This window comes from Ovis aries, chromosome 6 (genome assembly GCF_016772045.2).
Source record: "Ovis aries strain OAR_USU_Benz2616 breed Rambouillet chromosome 6, ARS-UI_Ramb_v3.0, whole genome shotgun sequence".
NCBI lineage: Eukaryota > Metazoa > Chordata > Mammalia > Artiodactyla > Bovidae > Ovis > Ovis aries.
In genome coordinates, this window is record NC_056059.1 from 10,991,014 (window position 1) to 11,012,386 (window position 21,373).

At 36.0% G+C, this 21,373-nt stretch overlaps 1 protein-coding gene across 2 annotated transcripts in view; it reads left to right on the forward strand.

The window, feature by feature from the left end:
• LOC101112819 (N-deacetylase and N-sulfotransferase 4) overlaps positions 1–21,373 on the forward strand; it is a 343,774-nt gene that overhangs the window by 165,548 nt on the left and 156,853 nt on the right. For both annotated transcript variants that reach the window (XM_027970794.3, XM_060417521.1), the window contains exons 3-4: positions 12,369–12,456; positions 19,395–19,549. In XM_027970794.3, coding sequence (XP_027826595.2) covers positions 12,369–12,456; positions 19,395–19,549 — 243 coding nt within the window. The remainder of the gene's footprint in view (positions 1–12,368; positions 12,457–19,394; positions 19,550–21,373) is intronic.

A 21,373-nucleotide genomic window follows, 5' to 3' on the forward strand; every position in this document is an offset into this window, starting at 1 on the left:
ATGCACATGAATTTGAGCAAACTTCAAGAGATACTGAAGGACAGAGGAGCCTGGGGTACTGCAGTCCATGGGTCGCAAAGATTTGAACACAACTTAGTGACTGAACAAAAACAACAAAGGTGAATACCTTGGAGTTGAAGATTTCCAATTGCATGTGAGAAGAGAATTTTCTAGAAATGAAATTAGGTAAGTCAGTTACAATGCCAGACGACAATTACTGAATATCTGTATTGTGCCAAGAACTGTTATAAGAGCCCTCAAACTTGCACTGAATGCTGAGAGATTAAAGAATTCAAAATGGAGATTGTGAACAAAGATAGAGCATCGTTCCTAAGGAAGAATGCCAATATCTGACCTTGATTAAGGCAGCTGCTTTAGAGGCTTGCATTTTTAAGGCCTAATATATAAAATGAGAATTTTATATCTTGAAATAAAACATAATTTTGGTAATGGAAACGATTCATAGTTGATTTTAATCATTTTTCATCGAGATGCTCCAAGAAAGAGTAATTGTTATTTCTATTTCCACAGTTTCATACTAGTAAGAAATTGATTTTGTTCTGGAGCTCTTGTGGGATAACAAATCCTGGAATAATGGAAAAGAACTCTTTTTCTACAGAATGCACTCAGATATTTAATGCAATTATATAACTAAGTACATGTGCAGAACACATTTCTTATAAAATCACAGCTATTATATTTTGCAACTTGCATTGGATACTAAATAGGAAGCTGTGTTTGATCAAGGCTATCATGACCTCAGGAAACACCTCTACCTACAAAGTATTAACCACCTGTTTAATGTTTTTTTTTCCTAAGACTGTAGCTTAATATTAGGTAGGTAAGAATGTGCATTGCTGGCAAATAGTTTGGGGGGAAAGGTAAGATAATTCAGGTACAAAATGTTTCCTACTATAGTCTTTAGCATGTTAATGTGAATTGAGAACTTCCTAAGAGATATAGCTTCCCAGCTGGTGCTCATGGTAAAGAAACCCACTTGCCAATGCAGGTAGATGTGGGTTCAGTCCCTGGGTTGGGAAGATTTCCCTTGAGGAGGGCACAGCAACCCTCTCCAGCATTCTTGCCTGGAGAATCTCATGGATAGAGGAGCCTGGAGGGCCACAGTCCATGGGGTCTCAAACAGTTGGACATGACTGAAGCAACTCAGCATGCAAGAGATATATGATAGAGTGTTTCCCAAATGTTTTGAACATGGAATTACCTTTCATGGAATTATTAAATTTTACAGACCTAGTAACCCACTGATCACTGTTTGGAAATATGTAATCAGGAACTCTTGTTTCACTGGTTGTTGGCTGTTCTGCAATAAAATCATCCATGATAACCCACTATTTGAAGGCAGCCCAAGCTTTAACACTTCAAGGACCCCAGGCTAGCTCTGAAGGTAATGATTCTGTCTCTGCATAAGTGCAGACGTAGGAGAACAAAGCATTTCTATAAAGTAGGCTCTCCAACACAGAAGTCAGGATTATGCAGGGTGATTCAAATTACATATTAAAAGTTTCAACCTACCACAGAGAGAATTGGGGTCTAGTTTTGAATCTCTGGAAATATTTTTATTTCTAAACGTCTTTGCTCCCGTCCTCACCATCCTCTAGGGAAAACCACTAGACCGTTCAGGTATGACCTAAATCCAATCCCTTATGATTATACAGTGGAAGTGAGAAACAGATTGAAGGGTCTAGATCTGATAGATAGAATGCCTGATGAACTATCGAATAAGGTTCGTGACATTGTACAGGAGACAGGGATCAAGACCATCCCCATGGAAAAGAAATGCAAAAAAGCAAAATGGCTAACTGGGGAGGACTTACAAATAGCTGTGAAAAGAAAAGAAGTGAAAAGCAAAGGAGGAAAGGAAAGATATAAGCATCTGAATGCAGAGTTCCAAAGAATAGCAAGAAGAGATAAGAAAGCCTTCTTCAGCGATCAATGCAAAGAAATAGAGGAAAACAACAGAATGGGAAAGACTAGAGATCTCTTCAAGAAAATTAGAGATACCAAGGGAACACTTCATGCAAAGATGGGCTTGATAAAGGACAGAAATGGTCTGGACCTAACAGAAGCAGAAGATATTAAGAAGAGGTGGCAAGAATACACAGAAGAACTGCACAAAAAAGATCTTCACGACCCAGATAATCATGATGATGTGATCACTAATCTAGAGCCAAACATCTTGGAATGTGAAGTCAAGTGGGCCTTGGAAAGCATCTCTACAAACAAAGCTAGTGGAGGTGATGGAATTCCAGTTGAGCTCCTTCAAATCCTGAAAGATGATGCTGTGAAAGTGCTGCACTCAATATGCCAGCAAATTTGGAAAACTCAGCAGTAGCCACAAGACTGGAAAAGGTCAGTTTTCATTCCAGTTACAAAGAAAGGAAACGCGAAACAATGCTCAAACTACCGCACAATTGCACTCATCTCACATTCTAGTAAAGTTATGCTCAAAATTCTCCAAGCCAGGCTTCAGCAATACATGAACCGTGAACTTCCTAAGGTTCAATCTGGTTTTAGAGAAGGCAGAGGAACCAGAGATCAAATTGCCAACATCCTCTGGATCATAAAAAAAAAAAAAAAAAAAAAAACAAGAGATTTCCAGAAAAACATCTACTTCTGCTTTATTGACTATGCCAAAGCCTTTGACTGTGTGGATCACAATAAACTGTGGAAAATTCTGAAAGAGATGGGAATACAGACCACCTGACCTGCCTCTTGAGAAATCTGTATGCAGGTCAGGAAGCAGCAATTAGAACTGGATGTGGAAAAATAGACTGGTTCCAAATAGGAAAGGGAGTGTGTCAAGGGTGTATATTGTCATCCTGCTCATTTAACTTATATGCTGAGTACATCATGAGAAACGCTGGACTGGAAGAAACACAAGCTGGAATCAAGATTGCCGGGAGAAATATCAATAACCTCAGATATGCAGATGACGCCACCCATATGGCAGAAAGTGGAGAGGAACTAAAAAGCCTCTTGATGAAAGTGAAAGTGGAGAGCAAAAATGTTGACCTAAAGCTCAACATTCAGAAAATGAAGACCATGGCATCTGCTCCCATCACTTCATGACAGATAGATGGGGAAACAGTGGAAACAGTGTCAGACTTTATTTTGGGGGGCTCCAAATCACTGCAGATGGTGACTGCAGCCATGAAATTAGAAGACGCTTACTCCTTGGAAGAAAAGTTATGACCAACCTAGATAGTATATTCAAAAGCAGAGACATTACTTTGCCGACTAAGGTCCATCTATCAAGGCTATGTTTTTCCAGTGGTCATGTATGGATGTGAGAGTCGGACTGTGAAGAAAGCTGAGCGCCGAAGAATTGATGCTTTTGAACTGTGGTGTTGGAGAAGACTCTTGAGAGTCCCTTGGACTGCAAGGAGAGACAACCAGGCCATTCTGAAGGAGATCAGCCCTGGGATTTCTTTGGAAGGAATGATGCCCAAGCTGAAACTCCAGTACTTTGGCCACCTCATGCGAAGAGTTGACTCATTGGAAAAGACTCTGATGCTGGGAGAGATTGGGGGCAGGAGGAGAAGGGGACGACAGAGGATGAGATGGCTGGATGGCACCATGGACTCGATGGATGTGAGTCTGAGTGAACTGCGGGAGTTGGTGATGGACAGGGAGGTCTGGCGTGCTGCGGTCCATGGGGTCTCAAAGAGTCGGACATGACTGAGCGATTGAACTGAACTGAACTCACCTAAAAAGAGGCCTGACATTGTTTTGTTGTTCATGTGTGTGTTTCTCTCAGCTCTCGATTCCTTAAATTCCTGAAGCTATCTTTCAGTCATTGGGCTTACAATGACCAGTTACATTCTACATCCCAAAAGAAGTCCTAATATAAAATAGTTCTATCTCACTATTCTTTTATCATTTACTTAAACACTTCAGCCTACTGCAAAGAAGACAATTATTCTTGCCATTACTTTATAAAATCCTTTGAAATAATCATAATATATAAACCATGTATTCTGTTATACATGTATCTTTTTACAACTCAAAAATTCTTATAGGCCATTATGGAGACTTAGGACCAAAGCATATGGAAAAAATTAAATAATATAATTGACGGGGAGACTTAAAAGAACTAATAAAGGAAAAACCCAGAAGTTCAAGAGGTAATATCTTAAGGGTCTTACAAGTGCATGTTTGATTTGAATCTATTTATTTGATTCAAAATCCCAATCAGTTAGGTAGAACATGAAAAATATGGAAACAGAAATACAGAGAGCAGGGCATATTCACAGTCTATGATGATCTTTGTGGACTGAACCTGAGAATAGTGTTAAAGAGAAACTGGGGCAGTATTTTACCACCTTTATGAAATTTTTCTGATTCCAGGGAGACAACCAGCGAGCTAATAAAAAAAGCAGAAGTAAAAATTATCTCATATACTTCCAGACTGGACTGAAGTCAGTGCCTCAGAATCCTGTGGATACAAATATGCCAGATACCGATGACATTCCCCCAATGATCAAAGTATAGGGCACAAGACAAGTTCAACCACAGTCACTGGAAAGGGAGTGCAAGACACGTGGAGTGCTTTGCTGACACAATCAAATAAGATCTACAATACTCTAAATGCACTTCAAGTTTAATGATTTATATCACCTTCATTGGGTTCCTTGATAATCAGGCAAAAAATGCAAACTCTTCACATACATGACATGAGTTAATATTATTTTACAAGGTCAAACCAGTTTTCAAATTTGTCCTTCCCTTTGCCTGTATCTTTTAATCAGTATCGATGTTTAACCTTCTGGTATCCAAAAAGCACTCCTGGTATGTTGAGACCACTCCCCTACTAATACATACACATCTTGTGCATATTGGTACCTATATGCTATGTGTATTTGAAAGCAATGATGGTGTAGGACTTTAAACTCTGTTTTTCATACTAGGGATGATTGGGGAAGAAATGTGTAATGTAGCCATGGAAGTATTGATTTTTCCCTCAAAACTTTTCTCAACTTTTCCCTCACCTCACTGAATGTCAGAAAGCTGAATCATTAATGAAATCACTCCACCTTACTTCCCACATCAGTTCATCAATAATTATACTATTTACTTCTTTCCATGCCCAGTACCACCAGTAGAGGTCATGCCTGTGTATTCTGTCTTACTGGAACTACTGCAAAAGCCTCCTGAATGATTTCCCTATTTTCTTTACAGTTTTCCTATGAGTCCTTCACACCAAGGAGCCAGGGGAACCAATTTAAACTATAAATCATATGCTAGGTGAGGTGAAGTAGAGTGTGTATTAATAAATAACAATAATTAATAAATATTAAAAATGTAGGTTCACTATTGTAGTTTCAATAATAGCATATACTATTTTAGTATATTATAATAATATAACAATAGCATATACTATATAACATTTAAAAAACTAAGATTATGGTCCCATCAATTCATGGCAAGTAGATAGGGAAACAATGGAAACAGTGACAGATTTTATTTTCTTGGGCTCCAAAATCACTGCAGACAGTGACTGCAGCTGTAATATTAAAAGACGCTTGCTCTTTGGAAGGAAAGCTATGTCCAACCTAGATAGCACATTAAAAAGTATAGACATCACTTTGCTGATAAAGGTCCATATAGTCAAACTATGTTTTTCCAGTAGTCATGTGCAGATGTGAGAGCTGGGTCATAAAGAAGGCTGAGTGCTGAAGAACTGAGGCTTTTAAACTGTGGAGTTGGAGAAGATTCTTGAGAGTCCCTTGTACTGAAAGGAGATCAAGCCTGTCCATCCTAAAGGAAATCAGTCCTGAATATTCATTGGAAGGACTGATGCTGAAGCTGAAACTCCAATACTTTGGCCACCTGATGCGAAGAAAGTAACTCATTGGAAAAGACTCTGATGCTGGGAAAGATTGAAGGCAAGAGAAGAAAGTGATGACAGAGGATGAGATGGTTTGATGGCATCACCCACTCAGGGGACATTAGTTTGGGAAAACTCTGGGAGATAGTGAAGGGATAGGGAAGCCTGGCATGCTGCAGTTCATGGGGTTGAAAAGAGTGGGACATGACTTAGCTACTGAGCAACAGTAATAATTGTTTTAGCATTAAAAATAAAAATATTCAATTAAGTAATTATTTGATTGATTTACCATGTGTTTGTGTATCTAAAAAGAATGATAACAATATACGAAGTAGTCTTGTCTGTCAGACACTTTCTGTCTCCATAACCTGAGGTAGCTTATTTAGGCTCTTTGCAACTTACTTTTCCCACTTGTAAAATAGGGTTAATAAAAGAATCATGGAGAGACTTGAAGAGATATTTCAAGTGGAGTGCTTCTCATAGTACCTAATAGTACCTTACATATAGTAAGTGCTTAATGATGCTAGATATTATTGTCACCATTCTCCACTTCCTTAGTATCTAGAAGAATGCCTAAAACAAGAATCAGGGATCCAAAATTAATACTGTTTGAATGGATACATGAGTGAAAAACAGCACAAGGAGATAGCAAGCCAGAGTTCCATATTCCTGGCTTCCTGGAGACTTAAGTAAAAGAAGATAGACAGTAGTGGAACACTTAGATGGCGGGCAGAAAGCAACAGGATAATTGCTCTGAAATAGTATGGTGTTTTTCTACCTGGCCAGTTGTTCTTCAAATTGATTCTGATTTCAGCAGAAGGATCCCCAAACCCCAAACCTTTTTCCCCATAAGAAACCCCCACATCTCTTCATTATTATCAGAAGACTGCATTTATTCTTCCTTAATTAACTCACCCATTCCATAATCAGAGATAACCTGCCCCACATAAAATTATTTAGAAGACTCAACACATTGGTATAATATTTTGTCACAACATAAATTATATCAGACAGTTTCCTCTTTGAGTAGCAATAAGGGTTTATCAGGAAAAGGAAGAGAATAGATTTCTGAAGGAATGGAGATTTCCCTTAAGGGGAAAAGAGACGAGCAAGAACCGAGGCACAAACCGTCAATGACGAACTTCAAAAGCTTCATATTTTAACCCCAGGTCAGACCTATCCATCTTCATTTGTACGTTGACAAATAGTCTCTTGCACAAAAGTTCATGAAATTCTGAGTCTGTTTCAACCTGGGTGGCCACACAGACTTACTCTAGTGAGACCTGAAGTTAAAGTCAGACCAAATGATTTAGGCAAACATGCTCAATTTGGGCACTCTTGCTTTGTTACCTGGTTGGACCATTTAAACTTTCCATGAAGCATTTCCCTCTTGGAAAATAGTATAGATGTAACCTCTCTGATTCCAACATCAAGATCATATAATAATAAATGTGCTTGGTTGTTCAGTTGTGTGCGACTTTGTGACCCCATGGTCTGTAGCCCACCAGGCTCCTCTGTCCATGGAATACAAGCAAGAATACTGGAGTGGGTTGCTACTTCCTACTCCAGGGGATCTTCCCAACCCAGGGACTGAACCTGTGTCTCTTACATCTCCTACAAGCTGATTCTTTACCACTGCAACATCTGGGAAGCCATGTAAGTATAAATAGGACCCCATCTTGATTTACTGAATGTAGTAAAAGGCTGTCCAAGGAAGACAAAAACTATCACTCTTTGGTATTTGATTTGAAATTGTGGAAGTGTAAGTCTATACCAAAGTATGTATAGTCTTGACTTATTAATTATGTACATGTAGGGAAAGAGTTCAATTCAGATCACTCAGTCATATCCGACTCTTTGTGACCCCATGAACCGCAGCACACCAGGCCTCCCTGTCCATCACCAACTCCCAGAGTTTATCCAAACTCATGTCCATTGAGTCAGTGATGCCATCTAACCATCTCATCCTCTGCAGTCCAAGGGACTCTCAAGAGTCTTTTCCAACACCACAGTTGAAAAGCATCAATTCTTTGGCACTCAGCTTTCTTTATAATCCAACTCTCGCATCCATAAATTACTACTGGAAAAGCCATAGCTTTGACTAGATGGACCTTTGTTGGCAAAGTAATGTCTCTGATTTTTAATATGCTATCTAGGTTGGTAATAACTTTCCTTCCAAGGAGTAAGCGTCTTTTAATTTCATGGCTGCAGTCACCATCTGCATTGATTTTGGAGCCCAGAAAAATAAAGTCAGCCACTGTTTCCACTGTTTCCCCATCTATTTGCCATGAAGTGATGGGACCAGATGCCATGATCTTAGTTTTCTTAATGTTGAGCTTTAAGCCAACTTTTCCCTCTCCTCTTTCACTTTCATCAAGAGGCTTTTAGTTCCTCTTCATTTTCTGCCATAAGGGTAGTGTCATCTGCATATCTGAGGTTATTGATATTCCAGCTTGTGCTTTATCCAGCCCAGAGTTTCTCATGATGTACTCTGCATATAAGTTAAATAAGCAGAGTGACAATATACAGCTTTGATGTACTCCTTTTCCTAATTGGAACCAGTCTGTTGTTCCATGTCCAGTTCTAACTGTTGCTTCCTGACCTGCATACAGGTTTCTCAAGAGGTAGGCCAGGTGGTCGGTATTCCCATCTCTTTCAGAATTTTCCACAGTTTCTTGTGATCCACACAGTCAAAGGCTTTGGCATAGTCAATAAAGCAGAAATAGATGTTTTTCTGGAACTCTCTTGCTTTTTCAATGATCCAGTAGCGTTAGCTTGATGGTAAACAGTCTGAATGTCAGAATGGCTTAAAATGCATGCAGCACACCTTGAAATTAATATGAGCAGTGCACTAACAATATTTTCTGAAGCTCCTTGATGGATATAATCTCTTGTTTGAAGCTATAAGAATCACCGTTATAAACACAGATTCCTAGGCTCCATTCTATTCTCCAATTCAGAATACCCAGAAAATGGGCCTGGGAGGAGCATCCTGGTGATTCATTTCATTTCTTATAGGTGAGCTGGAAACAATTAGTTGACCTTCCTTAAGCAACAAGGATCTATAATAAAATACATGTCCTTGAGTCCCATCATAGACAGATTAAATCAATTATTCCTCAAGTGGGTGCACAGAACTGACAATTTTAGCAGTCTCCTCTAGAAAATATTATATGTGATGAATTTTGAAAAACATTGCTCTCTTCATTATTTTGCAGTAAGACAAAGTTATACTTGCTTTATTAAACACTGAGGAACTTATTAGAAGAATAGTAAATGAATGCAAAGTATGTTTATTAAAATAATGAATTTTTGCTTTTACTTAAATGTTATATATTTATTCTCTTTAGTATCCAAATGACTTAGTGAGTCCTTCATGAATAATGCAAGGAAAACCTTCAAAGCAGTTAATATATATTTTTATGACTTAGAAAATATTAAAATAACTAAAGTTTATTATCTAATATATATAAAGCTGTATATTATTTTCTATATTTTATTATTTGATTTTTATTTCAAATTGAGATATATTATTTCTAGTCCATTAACAAGTTTTCCTAAGATTTTTTTCTGCTTTACTATATTTTATTTATTCATAATTTTATATTTATATTTTTCCTGTCTATTTCCTGATATTTTACATTTTTCCTGTATTTTAATCCTTTATTTTCCTACATTTCTTCTTTAATTTTCATGATTTAACACTTTTTTCTTATACATTTATTTCTGACTTTTTTAAAGTTATATCCATACATATTAATTTATTTGTTCTATTTTTTTTATCATTGAAAGACACGGAACCATTCTTTCCTTGAATTTTTAAACTCAAACAACATTTAGTTACAATGAAATAGGAAATCCTGAATTTTAGAATTTTCTTCTTTTTATCCATTTGTTTTGTTTTTGCTTATAGAAATTGTTATTTTACTCCAAATTAATCAAGATTACATATTGGGAGGTTGTGACTAGACAACTCGAATTCTTTTAGAAATGGAAAAGTCTGTCAAATTCTTCATATAGCTAATTAGCTCCAGTGGAAGAAAATCCATCTGCCCTTGCCTGTGAGAGCCTGTCTTACTACACAATTTACAATTTAAGATTATAAGACATCCATGTTATAAATGTGTGAAATACAGAATCCTATCTATCTCATGTAATGGTATGGCCCATGAGCCATTTTTATCATTTTACCATCAGAAAAAAATGTTTGTAATAAAAATAAATGAAACTAACTCAGTAGGTTGCTGTATATTAATATAGCTTTTTATTACATTTTAAATGCCTTCCACATATATGAAAATATACTTAGCAACATGGCATACGCACAATGAGCAGTAAATGAAAATGATGCAAGTCTGAAGAAAGACACTTTAGCTTAGCACTTTGTATGCCTTATACAATGTAATTTTCATAATAATTGTGTGAAACAAGTGTTAAGCACGATCTCATTTCACAGCTAAGGGAAAAGATAATAAGAAGTGAAATGACCAACAAAGCTTAGTCCCTAATTGAATGGCTTCCCTGACCACAAGGGTGAAGTGCATTGCTATCTTTGGGATGTTAGCATGACTGCACAGTGTAAAATAGAATACAGGAAGCTGGGAAAACCGTTAGCAGTCTATAGTGTTTTAAAGCCCAAGAAAAAGACATGTAGGTCTGCTTAAAGTTGGTGGCACACTTACTGGGAAAAAAATAGATCATTTGAACTTTTTTAGATGGCCCCTAGGAAAGCATCAGGTGGGCCCACTTCCTCAGTCTGAATTAAATGTCTTACTGCATCTATCACAACATGCTCTAGATTTCTTTTGGAGCTCTTATGATTTGTAATTTTGTATTTGAGGGATCCTGTATTTAATATCGCTCTCCCTCTCAGTAAAGCCCAAGGTGACAAGAGGCTATGCTTACCAAACCCCACACTGTATGCATCTAGAATAAATATTTACTGAATTTAAGAATGGATGGTGGATTAGTAAAAATGGAATAAAAAATGATTTCAAGAACAGAGGTAGGGTGGATGGGGATAGAATTGTGAGAACAGGGGAAGGAAGAACTTAATAAACTAAAATTTTGAAAAAAAACAAAAACAAAACTATTTCAAGGTATAGAAGCTCAGGGATTGTACATTGAATCAAACAAGAAACACAGAAAGAAAAAAAAAACTTTCTAATAAAAAAAGATGCATGATTTTTAAAAAAAAGTTTAAAGCTATATTCCAGAGTATATACCAATAAGCTCAATTATTTATTTTTAATTATATTTTTTATTTTCATATATAAATTGCTTTTGGGGGAAAATTTTAAAACCTAGTTCCACTAGTATGTCTATTTTTTTTTTCCTTTTTCTATTTAGCTGATGATATTTAAATAAGAATAGCCAGGATTATACCCAGTATAATTGTAATCTTGGATAACCAGGAACCATACAGCTTATCAACCTTGTAATTCTCTTTTTTTTCTTTATAAATTTGCAGGAAAGCTCTCTTAACTCTTGGGGGAATAAAAAATAAAGTTCACTCATGCTCAAAAGAAATTGTCTAAACCTCTACTGTTTTTTACCTTAAAAGATGGATAGGAGTAACCAAAAAACGGTCTTAGTTATATCTCTAGTTGGAAAGAGTTTCTCACTTACATCAGAAGAAAATAAACTCCCTTTTTAAAATTCATTAAAAAAATTGAAAAAGCATTCTGAATCAATAATCAAATTACAATGCCTAAGGATATGAAATTCTGAATTATACTACATATGTCGACATAGAAAAAATAGCAGTCGAATGATTGGCAGAAAATTTACAGGACTAAGTCTGACTCGAAGATTACTGTCCAGATGTTCTTATCCTGTCTACAAGCAAGAAATTGACCTCTAATAATTCCAGAATGAGAAGTTAGGAAACATTTTTCCATGTTTAGAGAATATTTCTTTATGGAATTACTGATTTCCTACCTCCCCTTTCCTTGTTCATATCTCAAGGTCTGTAATTAACATCCCATAAAATATAAACTTCCCTTTAATTTATAAAATAAAAATCCAAGCTTTCAACTCAATAAGTATGCCTTAAAAATGACAGGAGACGTTGCACAGTTAAGTAAAATACTCAATTGGAACTCAAACTAAAGTTATCTTCCTATCCCTTACCAACAAATACAGAACCTGTCTATATCCAACCACTCTGAAAAAATTTCCCCAAGGAAAAGAAGTATAATAATCTAAAATTCAAGAAATGTCTCACATAGAAATGAAAAATGATTTCAGTGCTGTGTGGTTAGAGAATTGCCTCTCAGCAATTTATAATATGCTTAAGACTTAACTGCTTCATAATTTGGTAAACTTCAATGAAAATAATAACAAAAGTGATTATAATACCTGGAATATGAATAGCATATAACAGTAGCTATCAAAACCCCAAAAAGCAACAAAGACCACATTATTTTGTTTCATTCATGCATACGCATTTGAAAAAGAAGCATCCCAAAAGCTTCATATTTAATTTTCTAAAATCATGTTAATTTCTTATTTATTTCAGGCATTACTAGAGACTCAAAATTTACTGCGCACTCAGGTTGCAAATTTTACCTTCAACCTTGGATTTTCAGGGAAGTTTTACCACACAGGTAAGAAGGAGCTTTGTGTTCTCAGGCAGCTACATATAAATAGGAGAGAGGATTTTCAATGTTTCAAAAGCAGGAGAAATAGAATATTCAGATTGATTATGGGAAAAACTTGGGTGCATTATGAGTAGCCAAATCCAAAATCAATGAGACTTGTTTACTTTGGCAGATACTGGTGAAGTCAGGGCAAAACAGGAAGAGAAATGACTTAGTCAACTCAGTAAAAGAAACTATAACCATTGTTCTGTGTCTATGCATTCTGTGAAGCATAGAGACGATGGCGATGAAGATGATTGCAATGAGATGATAATGATATTAGTAACAATGCACAGTGTTTTAAAGTTGTAGGACAACCTAGGGACACATATTTTTAGTATATTTTTTTTCTTTGGAAAACATATAGTGGTAAAAGAGGAATTTTAGCTTCAAAGAACTTTAATAGATCTTAAGAGTCATCTTGCTTAATTTATTGTCCCTTCAGGATTTTCCTTAAAAATATTACAGTGATTTGGCCAACATGCGTTAAAACCATCGCATTCAAACTTGTATTTCTTACCACATCTATCCAATCACAGTTTCATTTCTTGTCAGTCTCAGCCTTCAAACAAATCCTCAAAATGTGATTGGTGCTCAGGGACTACTCCATGTTCTGCTATTTTTCACCTCTTTGCCCAGTTTACCTCCAGAATTTGACTCTTATTTTCTGAATAGCAGCATTATAATGGCAGGTACTAATTTGGAGAAAACTATGTGAGTGAAAGTGATTGTCTTAATGGCACAAAATCGTGTCTTAGGGTTTGTATTAGGGCAATGCCTACTGTCTGGTACTATTTCTGCATCTTTGGTGAAAGCTAAATGCTTTGTTTAGGGCTTTTCATTGTTGTTACTTCAGAGTATTGTAGTAAAAACATTTCACAGTATTCTCTATGCATGCAATTTATTGACTCATTAAAAGTATCCCATGCAGAGGTAGTCTTTAATTATCATAAATTCAGTTCATTTACCCAAAGAGGTTTTTTAATGTTTACCAAAGAGGCTCAGGAGGTTTATTAGAATATTGAAGCTGCAGTGTCATATTGGCTTTTCTTTAATGCTTTTTTCCTCCTGCTTTGAAACATGTAAATCTGTTTAAAGTAATAGAAGGAAAATTGGTTTTTAGACCAGTTGATAAACGAAATCACTGCATATTTTAAAAGGATATCTTGCAGTAAAAGATTTGGGTCATCACATCTACACGGCAAAAGCAATTCTAGCTTACAATTTTGAAAATAGACATGGTTTTATAAATGTTTTTCAAAACCCCCTCAGAAAATGAGTCCAGACCTAAGAATCACTGATTATGAAGTTATAAAGCAGATAACTCTAAAGACTATGTCTACTGATGCTGGGGAAAAATATGGGATTATTTGAAGTTCACACACAAACAATACTATTTTGTCTTAAATAGCCGTATAAGAAAAGTAAAAGGCATTCTTCTGGCTGAAATATATCTGGATAACTGCATCAACTTTTATTCACTTTTCATATTCAAATCTACTAAGCCTGTCAGACGTTTGCAGAGTTAATGTTGACAGCAAGTTATAACACTTCCCATTTCTTTTTTATCCTGAGCATGTACACTACACATCCCACTAGGAAATGAACACACTAGTTAATATCACAGGGACACTTGTTGGAGGAAGAAACCAAACAATAATAAAAAAAAGAAGATATTTTAATTATATCTCTTAATTGGACCTTATTGACAATTTATGTTGGTACTGACCTAATAAAAATAAGGAAAGAAACACTATTCTGATATGCTCTGTGATAATGTGCTTTACAGATTCTGCAATATATATTTGTAAGTTCTGGAAGCTTAATTAACTTCACATAAACATAAAGCTTTATTTGATTGGCTACATTATGTGCAGAATCATTGAAATGCATCCATGACATTTTCCAAGGGTACAATCATGCTATATTAAGTACTTATTTATTCATTTGAGGATATCAAGGTTTCTTCTAGGTTGGAGTTAAATATTGATAGTATTCACTTTCGCTAGGGCATGCCTCTTCCCTATCTAGTAGCTTCCTATATGAAGGTTTAACTATCAGGAGCTTAACAAATCAGAAAAGTTCTTTCCTTATCTATACATTTGATTGTGACAGGTAACCATGGAAAGATGGCCTTGTCACAATCACCGTCTCAGATTCTGCCAGAATGATCTGATTTTCCAATGCCTGAAAATGCTGATTGATGAGTTTCATTGTTTTGAAGACACTTAATCACATATGCCTAGTGTAATAAAGATAGATTCTGTATTCCTAGACTGCTTCACTTATCTGTATTTTCCATGTATTCTTTCCTGTTCAGTTTCTCTGTCCTTCACATGCTGAAAACAGTCTCACCCAAAAAGCACATTCCTAAAAGGCATGCATTCATGGGTGCCAAATTGAAAGAGGAAGGACATTCTGCTGATTGAAAGTTAAAAAAATAATAATAATAATAATAATAATAAAAGCATGGAGTTCAGAGTATAATCTTTAAGTCTGGAAATATTTTAAAGCATGATTGGAATTGCACAATGAAAGCTCAGTTGAAAAATGGAGACATTACAGGATCAAGATAACTTGTAGGGATGGAGAGCTACAAATATTTTTTGTAGGGCAGGATTTCTGATGACAATCATTACCAGTTTTTGTAATTGACAATAAATTGAATATGACGCAAACAATTACCTCGTGTATAATATTTTCAAACTGGATAAATACATGTCTTTTCCATGAGAGTTCATTTTTATATGTATAAACAAAACAGAACCTATAAAAAACTAACTTTTAAATATAAAAGTGGAAAAGTGTTACATTCATTCTCTTTTGTTTGCTTTTGTTTTACTTTATAATGTATTGCTTCAAGGACTAGACATTGGAAACAACCTGCTTTTGTTTAAATCTAGGTTCTGACATTACACTAGCTATGTGAGCATAAACAGGTTACTTTTCTGTGCCTCAATGCCTGCATCTCCAAAATGGGAATAATAATATCTCTTATACAGAACAGTACATAGCATGTCATGATATGCAAATATTTTTATTACTAAGTATTTTTATATAAGAATCAAATATTATTTAAAATAGTGAATTATTCACATGGCTCTGTTTTCCAATTTTTGAACTATAGATAGCTTTTAATCAATTTAATCATCAAACAATTCTTTTTATTTAGTATATTTAAGTTTAGTTTATTCTATACTCACCTATATGGAAGTGTGCCAGATTCAATACACGAAGAAAGTTAGAAACCTCTTCTTGCCATTTCAGAATTACAATATTTCACATATAATAGCAAATATAAAACACATTTATACAAAACTGATAAGATTCTCCTTATGGAAACTAATCTACAGCCTAGAGCTTGCTAAACTTATTCTTATTTGGCAGACTAAAAAACTTTCAGAGGCATACTCTTATCATATAACACAGATACTCCAAAAGCAGAAACAAAGAAATGAGTGCATAAATATTTTACTTCTGAATTAAACACTTTTATCTTCTGGGAATCAGGAAAGTAAAATGAGATAAATTTTAAATGAGAATAAAAATTCTATATTTCTAAATTAACAATGATGTAGATTGAATCTAATCAGGTTAGAGGTTCAGTTCAGCTCAGTTCAGTCACTCAGTCGTGTCCGACTCTTTGCAACCCCATGAATCGCAGCACGCCAGGCCTCCCTGTCCATCACCAACTCCCGGAGTTCACTCAGATCCACGTCCATCAAGTCAGTGATGCCATCCATCCATCTCATCCTCTGTCGTCCCCTTCTCCTCCTGCCCCCAATCCCTCCCAGCATCAGTGTTTTCCAGTGAGTCAACTTTTCACATGAGGTGGTCAAAGTACTGGAGCTTCAGCTTTAGCATCATTCCTTCCAAAAAGGGTCCATTTGAACACAAACACCTGAACAGACTAGAATTTGTGCTCCGTAGTCATGCGGAGAAGGCAATGGCACCCCACTCCAGTACTCTTGCCTGGAAAACCCCATGGACGGAAGAGCCTGGTGGGCTGCAGTCCATGGGGTCGAGAAGAGTCGGACCCAACTGAGCGACTTCACTTTCACTTTTCACTGTCATGCACTGGAGAAGGAAATGGCAACCCGCTCCAGGGTTCTTGTCTGGAGAATCCCAGGGATGGCGGAGCCTGGTGGGCTGCCGTTTACGGGGTCGCACAGAGTCGGACCCGACTAAAGCGACTTAGCAGCAGCAGCAGCAGCAGCAGTCATGTATGAACTATAAATTATATTCTCACATGTAATTTAATCATATGTTAGGTAACAAAAAATAAGTATTTACAAACGAGGCAAAAATTTAATATTTTCATTTAGCTGGATTCAAAAACATTTGAAATTCTTCTTTGATCCTTCAGCATGACTTGATATATTTTTCATTAAGCAATTCTAAAGTCATCAGCTTGCCTTATGTGGCTTTGAATTTTATGACTTGTATAAAAGAAGAGAAAGGCTGATGGGAAATTACTCCATGGAGTGAAAAACAAAGAGTCTTTAAACATCACTCCTGATATTGTGGGAAGTGCTTACAAATTACCACACTTTCTGGTATAAAAATTACCAAGATTTTATGATCAGTCATGCATCTGTTTATATCAGTAGTCAGAAAAATTATCTGTAAATTTGAGTAATTGACCTCTTTCCTGGTCAAGTATGCATTACACACTCCCTGCTGCTTCCGATAACCATCTGTGGAGTTTAAAGTGAAGGTAGGCTTTTCTCAGACATTCTATATTCAAAGCACAACAAAACTGTGGGAGAACTGTCAACTCATTCATCTCATGTGACATACAGTAGCTCTTTCTAATCTATGCCCTAGTCTGCTAAATTATGACCACGAGAAACACTTGGTCTGTATTAAAAACACTTCATACTTAAAATCCATCTGAGGAAGTGACAAACTTCTTTACATTTGGATTTCAGTATTTGAAATTCTTAATATATTAACAAAGCCAGTGAATTGGAAGTCCATAATGCTAATAATTTTGGCTCAAGTTAACAAAATTAAGAATTTTTGTCTGCTTATCTTATTCATAGAGCTTTATCACTTTCAAAACTTCTATTTCTTTACTTTGTATATAGTAGCAACTATTATAGTAGTAATAGTGCCAATTAAACTTGTTGGTCCTTACACCTTTTGAGAATTATGGATTATAAGATATATACCAAGAATAATGCATACATATAAATACACACAAAAGTTGACATGCACTTAAGCCAGTATATGAAGTTTCTAAAATTCAGTGACTATATATTAATATAGACTGAGGTACAGTTTCCACTTATTTAACTTCCTGGGGAAGTGGCATGATACAATGCAAGGTAAAAGGATCCAATATCAGACTTCAAGAATTTGATAATCTAGGCAAGGCAATATTTTTAAGAATGTGTGAAAATATGCAACTTTAGAACACCACAGGCATAAACCAGGACGTGCTATTTTTAAGAAGAAAGCAATCTTAATATTTATGAATCAATTCACAATGTTAAGTGCTTTAATAAATTGATCTCATTGATTCTTCACAAGAGCCCATGAGACAGATTTTTATACCTCCATTTTAAACCAGAAAACTAAGACTCAAACAAATTAACTTATTCAAGATCACATAGCCAAGGATACACTTTAACAAATATATGCTTTAACCATCTCATGGCACACCTTCATGATTCAGGCTGTCTTTACTACAAGACACTTATATTCAAAGAAGACTCTTTAAAAAAATTCTTTTAATACTTTTTAAAGTAAACAATATAAAATCATCATAAAACATACCCTAATTCGAAGAAAAAAATTATCCAAATACACCTCACACTGTAAGCCAGGATTTGTTACTTTGCTTGTTTAGTTAAGTATCCAGAGACCATATAGGAATCAATTATGTTATTGATTCAGAATATTTTAAAATGGAACTGAATGTTATAAAATTGTACAAAAATTATTATTTCATGCCATGAAAATGTCCTTGGATTGCTGTAACATAATGAATTTCCTTGGAATTAACTTGCTGATGTTGTTTTCCTTCCCTTATTTCCCCCTCTTGTATGACAAATGGCTTTTTCTATGTGTTAGGCATTGTTAACAAATTTTCCTAATAGAGGATGAAAAATTAATACTAGTTTTAAATTCTCAATTCAAGTTTCTATTGTGTTAATTGATTTATTGTTTACATTTTATTAAATTATTATATAAAATGAGAAATATTTATGTTCGTAATGGTAATTCTAAAATATAGGGACATAAACATATTTATGCAGTAAGAGCTCAACTTTTAAAAAAATAAGTAGGAAAAAAGTCAATGAAAAATACAAAACTGCTTCTAGTGGTTAGTTCCAAAGATGAGTTTTGGTTTTGGTTTTGTTTCTGAGTTTTATATATCATTGTCTATGCTTTCTGCCTGTCTTCAATAAGAATCTATTTTATAATTTTTAAAAAAAACAGACAAAATCATTTAAATTTAAAATTATTCAGTTCAATATTAGGCTTATATGCAGAAATATTTTTAAGAGTAAAAAGAATAATCTTTTATCCGGTTTCCCCTATGCATCCAATAAAGGAGAGAATTAATAGTTGATAACTTTAAAACAAAAATAAACAGACTAAAACTTGCTCTGTTTTTTTATGTTGTTGTTGTTACCACCATATGCTAACAAATCTGAACAATGTCAGTGATAAAGTATCCCTAAAATCTAAATGTAAACAACCTCTGCACTTACCCCTTCCCATCCCAACCCCTAATCCCACTGCCTCTGATGTAATTTAGGCTATGGTCATTTCTCTTTTATTAAAACAACACAAAATTGGATTTAGGTATCAGTAGCAAGAAGAATAATCTGACAAACATAACCTTTAAGCTAATACGAATTTTTCACTTAAGCCACTTTTTATACTTTTTACAGGGACTGAAGAGGAGGATGAGGGAGATGACCTTCTGCTTCGCTCTGTGGACGAGTTCTGGTGGTTTCCTCACATGTGGAGCCATATGCAGCCCCACCTCTTCCACAATGAGTCCTCTTTAGTTGAGCAGATGATTCTCAACAAGGAATTTGCACTGGTGAGTACATTTTATTGAAGTTTTTTCAGACTATGAGTTGTGATATATTAGTGGATTGTAAAATCAGCTTATTGGGTTTAATCCAATAGAAAGAGAATAGAACAGAAAACACAAAGAGTGTGCCTCAAGTGCTAGGGCTTCTCAGCGGAGCTACTGATAAGAATCCACCTACCAATGCAGGAGACACTAGAGATGCAGGTTTGATCCCTGGGTTGGGAAGATCCCCTGAAGGAGGGCATGGCAACCCACTCCAGTATTCTTGTCTGGAGAATCCCATGGACAGAGGAACCTGGCAAGCTGCAGTCCATAGAATTGCAAAGACTTGGACGCAACTGAAACAATATATGCCACCATAAGTGTTAAGGGTACATACTGCTTTGTATTATTTTGTTTCAGGCATGTTTGTATACATGTATATGTACTGGCTCATGATGTGCTATAAAACGTATTCAAAAAATTAAGTCGTTGTCAGAAAGTTACCATCTCCTGCTTTATGAAGGTAGTATACTATGAATAGGGAAAATAGTACTTTCTCCATTGTATTCCTTGTTCTTGTTCAGTTGCTAATTTGTGCCCAAATCTTTGTGACTCCATGGACTGCAGCACCATTCCCTGTCCTTCACTATTTCCCAGAGTTTGCTCAGACTCGTGTTCATTGAGTCAGTGATGCCATCCATGGGATTCTCCAGGCGAGAATACCGGAGTAGGTAGTCATTCCCCCTCGAGGGGATCTTCTCAACACAGACATTGAAGCCGCATCTCTTGCATCTCCTGCATTGGCAGGCAGGTTCTTTACAACTGTACCGCCTAAGTCAGATTTTTATTGTGTTCTAGTATATAATAACTGTCCCCTCAGAAAGTATTTGTTGCAAGGGTGAATAAATCAGTTCAGTTAAGTCACTCAGTTGTGCCTGACCCTTTGAGACCCCGTGGACTGCAGCAAGCCAGGCCTCCTTGTCCATCACCAACTCCCAGAGTTTGCTCAAATTCATGCCCATTGAGTCAGTGATGCCATCCAGCCATCTCATCCTCTGTTGTCCCCTTTTCCTGCTGCCTTCAATCTTTCCCAGCATCAGGATCTTTTCAAATGAGTCAGCTCTTCACATCAGGTAGCCAAAGTATTGGAGTTTCAGTTTCAACATCAATCCTTCCAATGAACACTCAGGACTGATCTCCTTTAGGATGGACTGGTTGGATCTCCTTACAGTCCAAGGGACTCTCAAGAGTCTTCTCCAACACCACAGTTCAAAAGCATCAATTCTTTGGCACTCAGCTTTCTTTATAGTCCAACACTCACATCCATACATGACTACTGGAAAAACCATAGCCTTGAATTTGCTGGCAAAGTAATGTCTCTGCTTTTTAATATGCTGTCTAGGTTGGTCATAACTTTCCTTCCAAGGAGTAAGTGTCCTTTAATTTCATGGCTGCAATCAATCTGCAGTGATTTTGGAGCCCAAAAAGGTAAAGTCCACCACTGTTTCCCCATCTGTTTGCCATGAAGTGATGGGACCAGATGCCATGATCTTCATTTTCTGAATGTTGAGCTCTAAGCCAACTTCTTCACTCTCCTCTTTCAGTTTCATCAAGAGGTTCTTTAGTTCCTCTTCACTTTCTGCCATAAGCATGGTATCATGAGGTTATTGATATTTCTCCTGGCAATCTTGGTTCCAGCTTGTGCTTCTTCCAGCCCAGCATTTCTCATGGTATACTCTGCATATAAGTTGAATAAGCAGGGTGACAACATACAGCCTTGACGTACTCCTTTTCCTGTTTGGAACCAGTCTGTTGTTCCATGTCCAGTTCTAACTGTTGCTTTCTGAC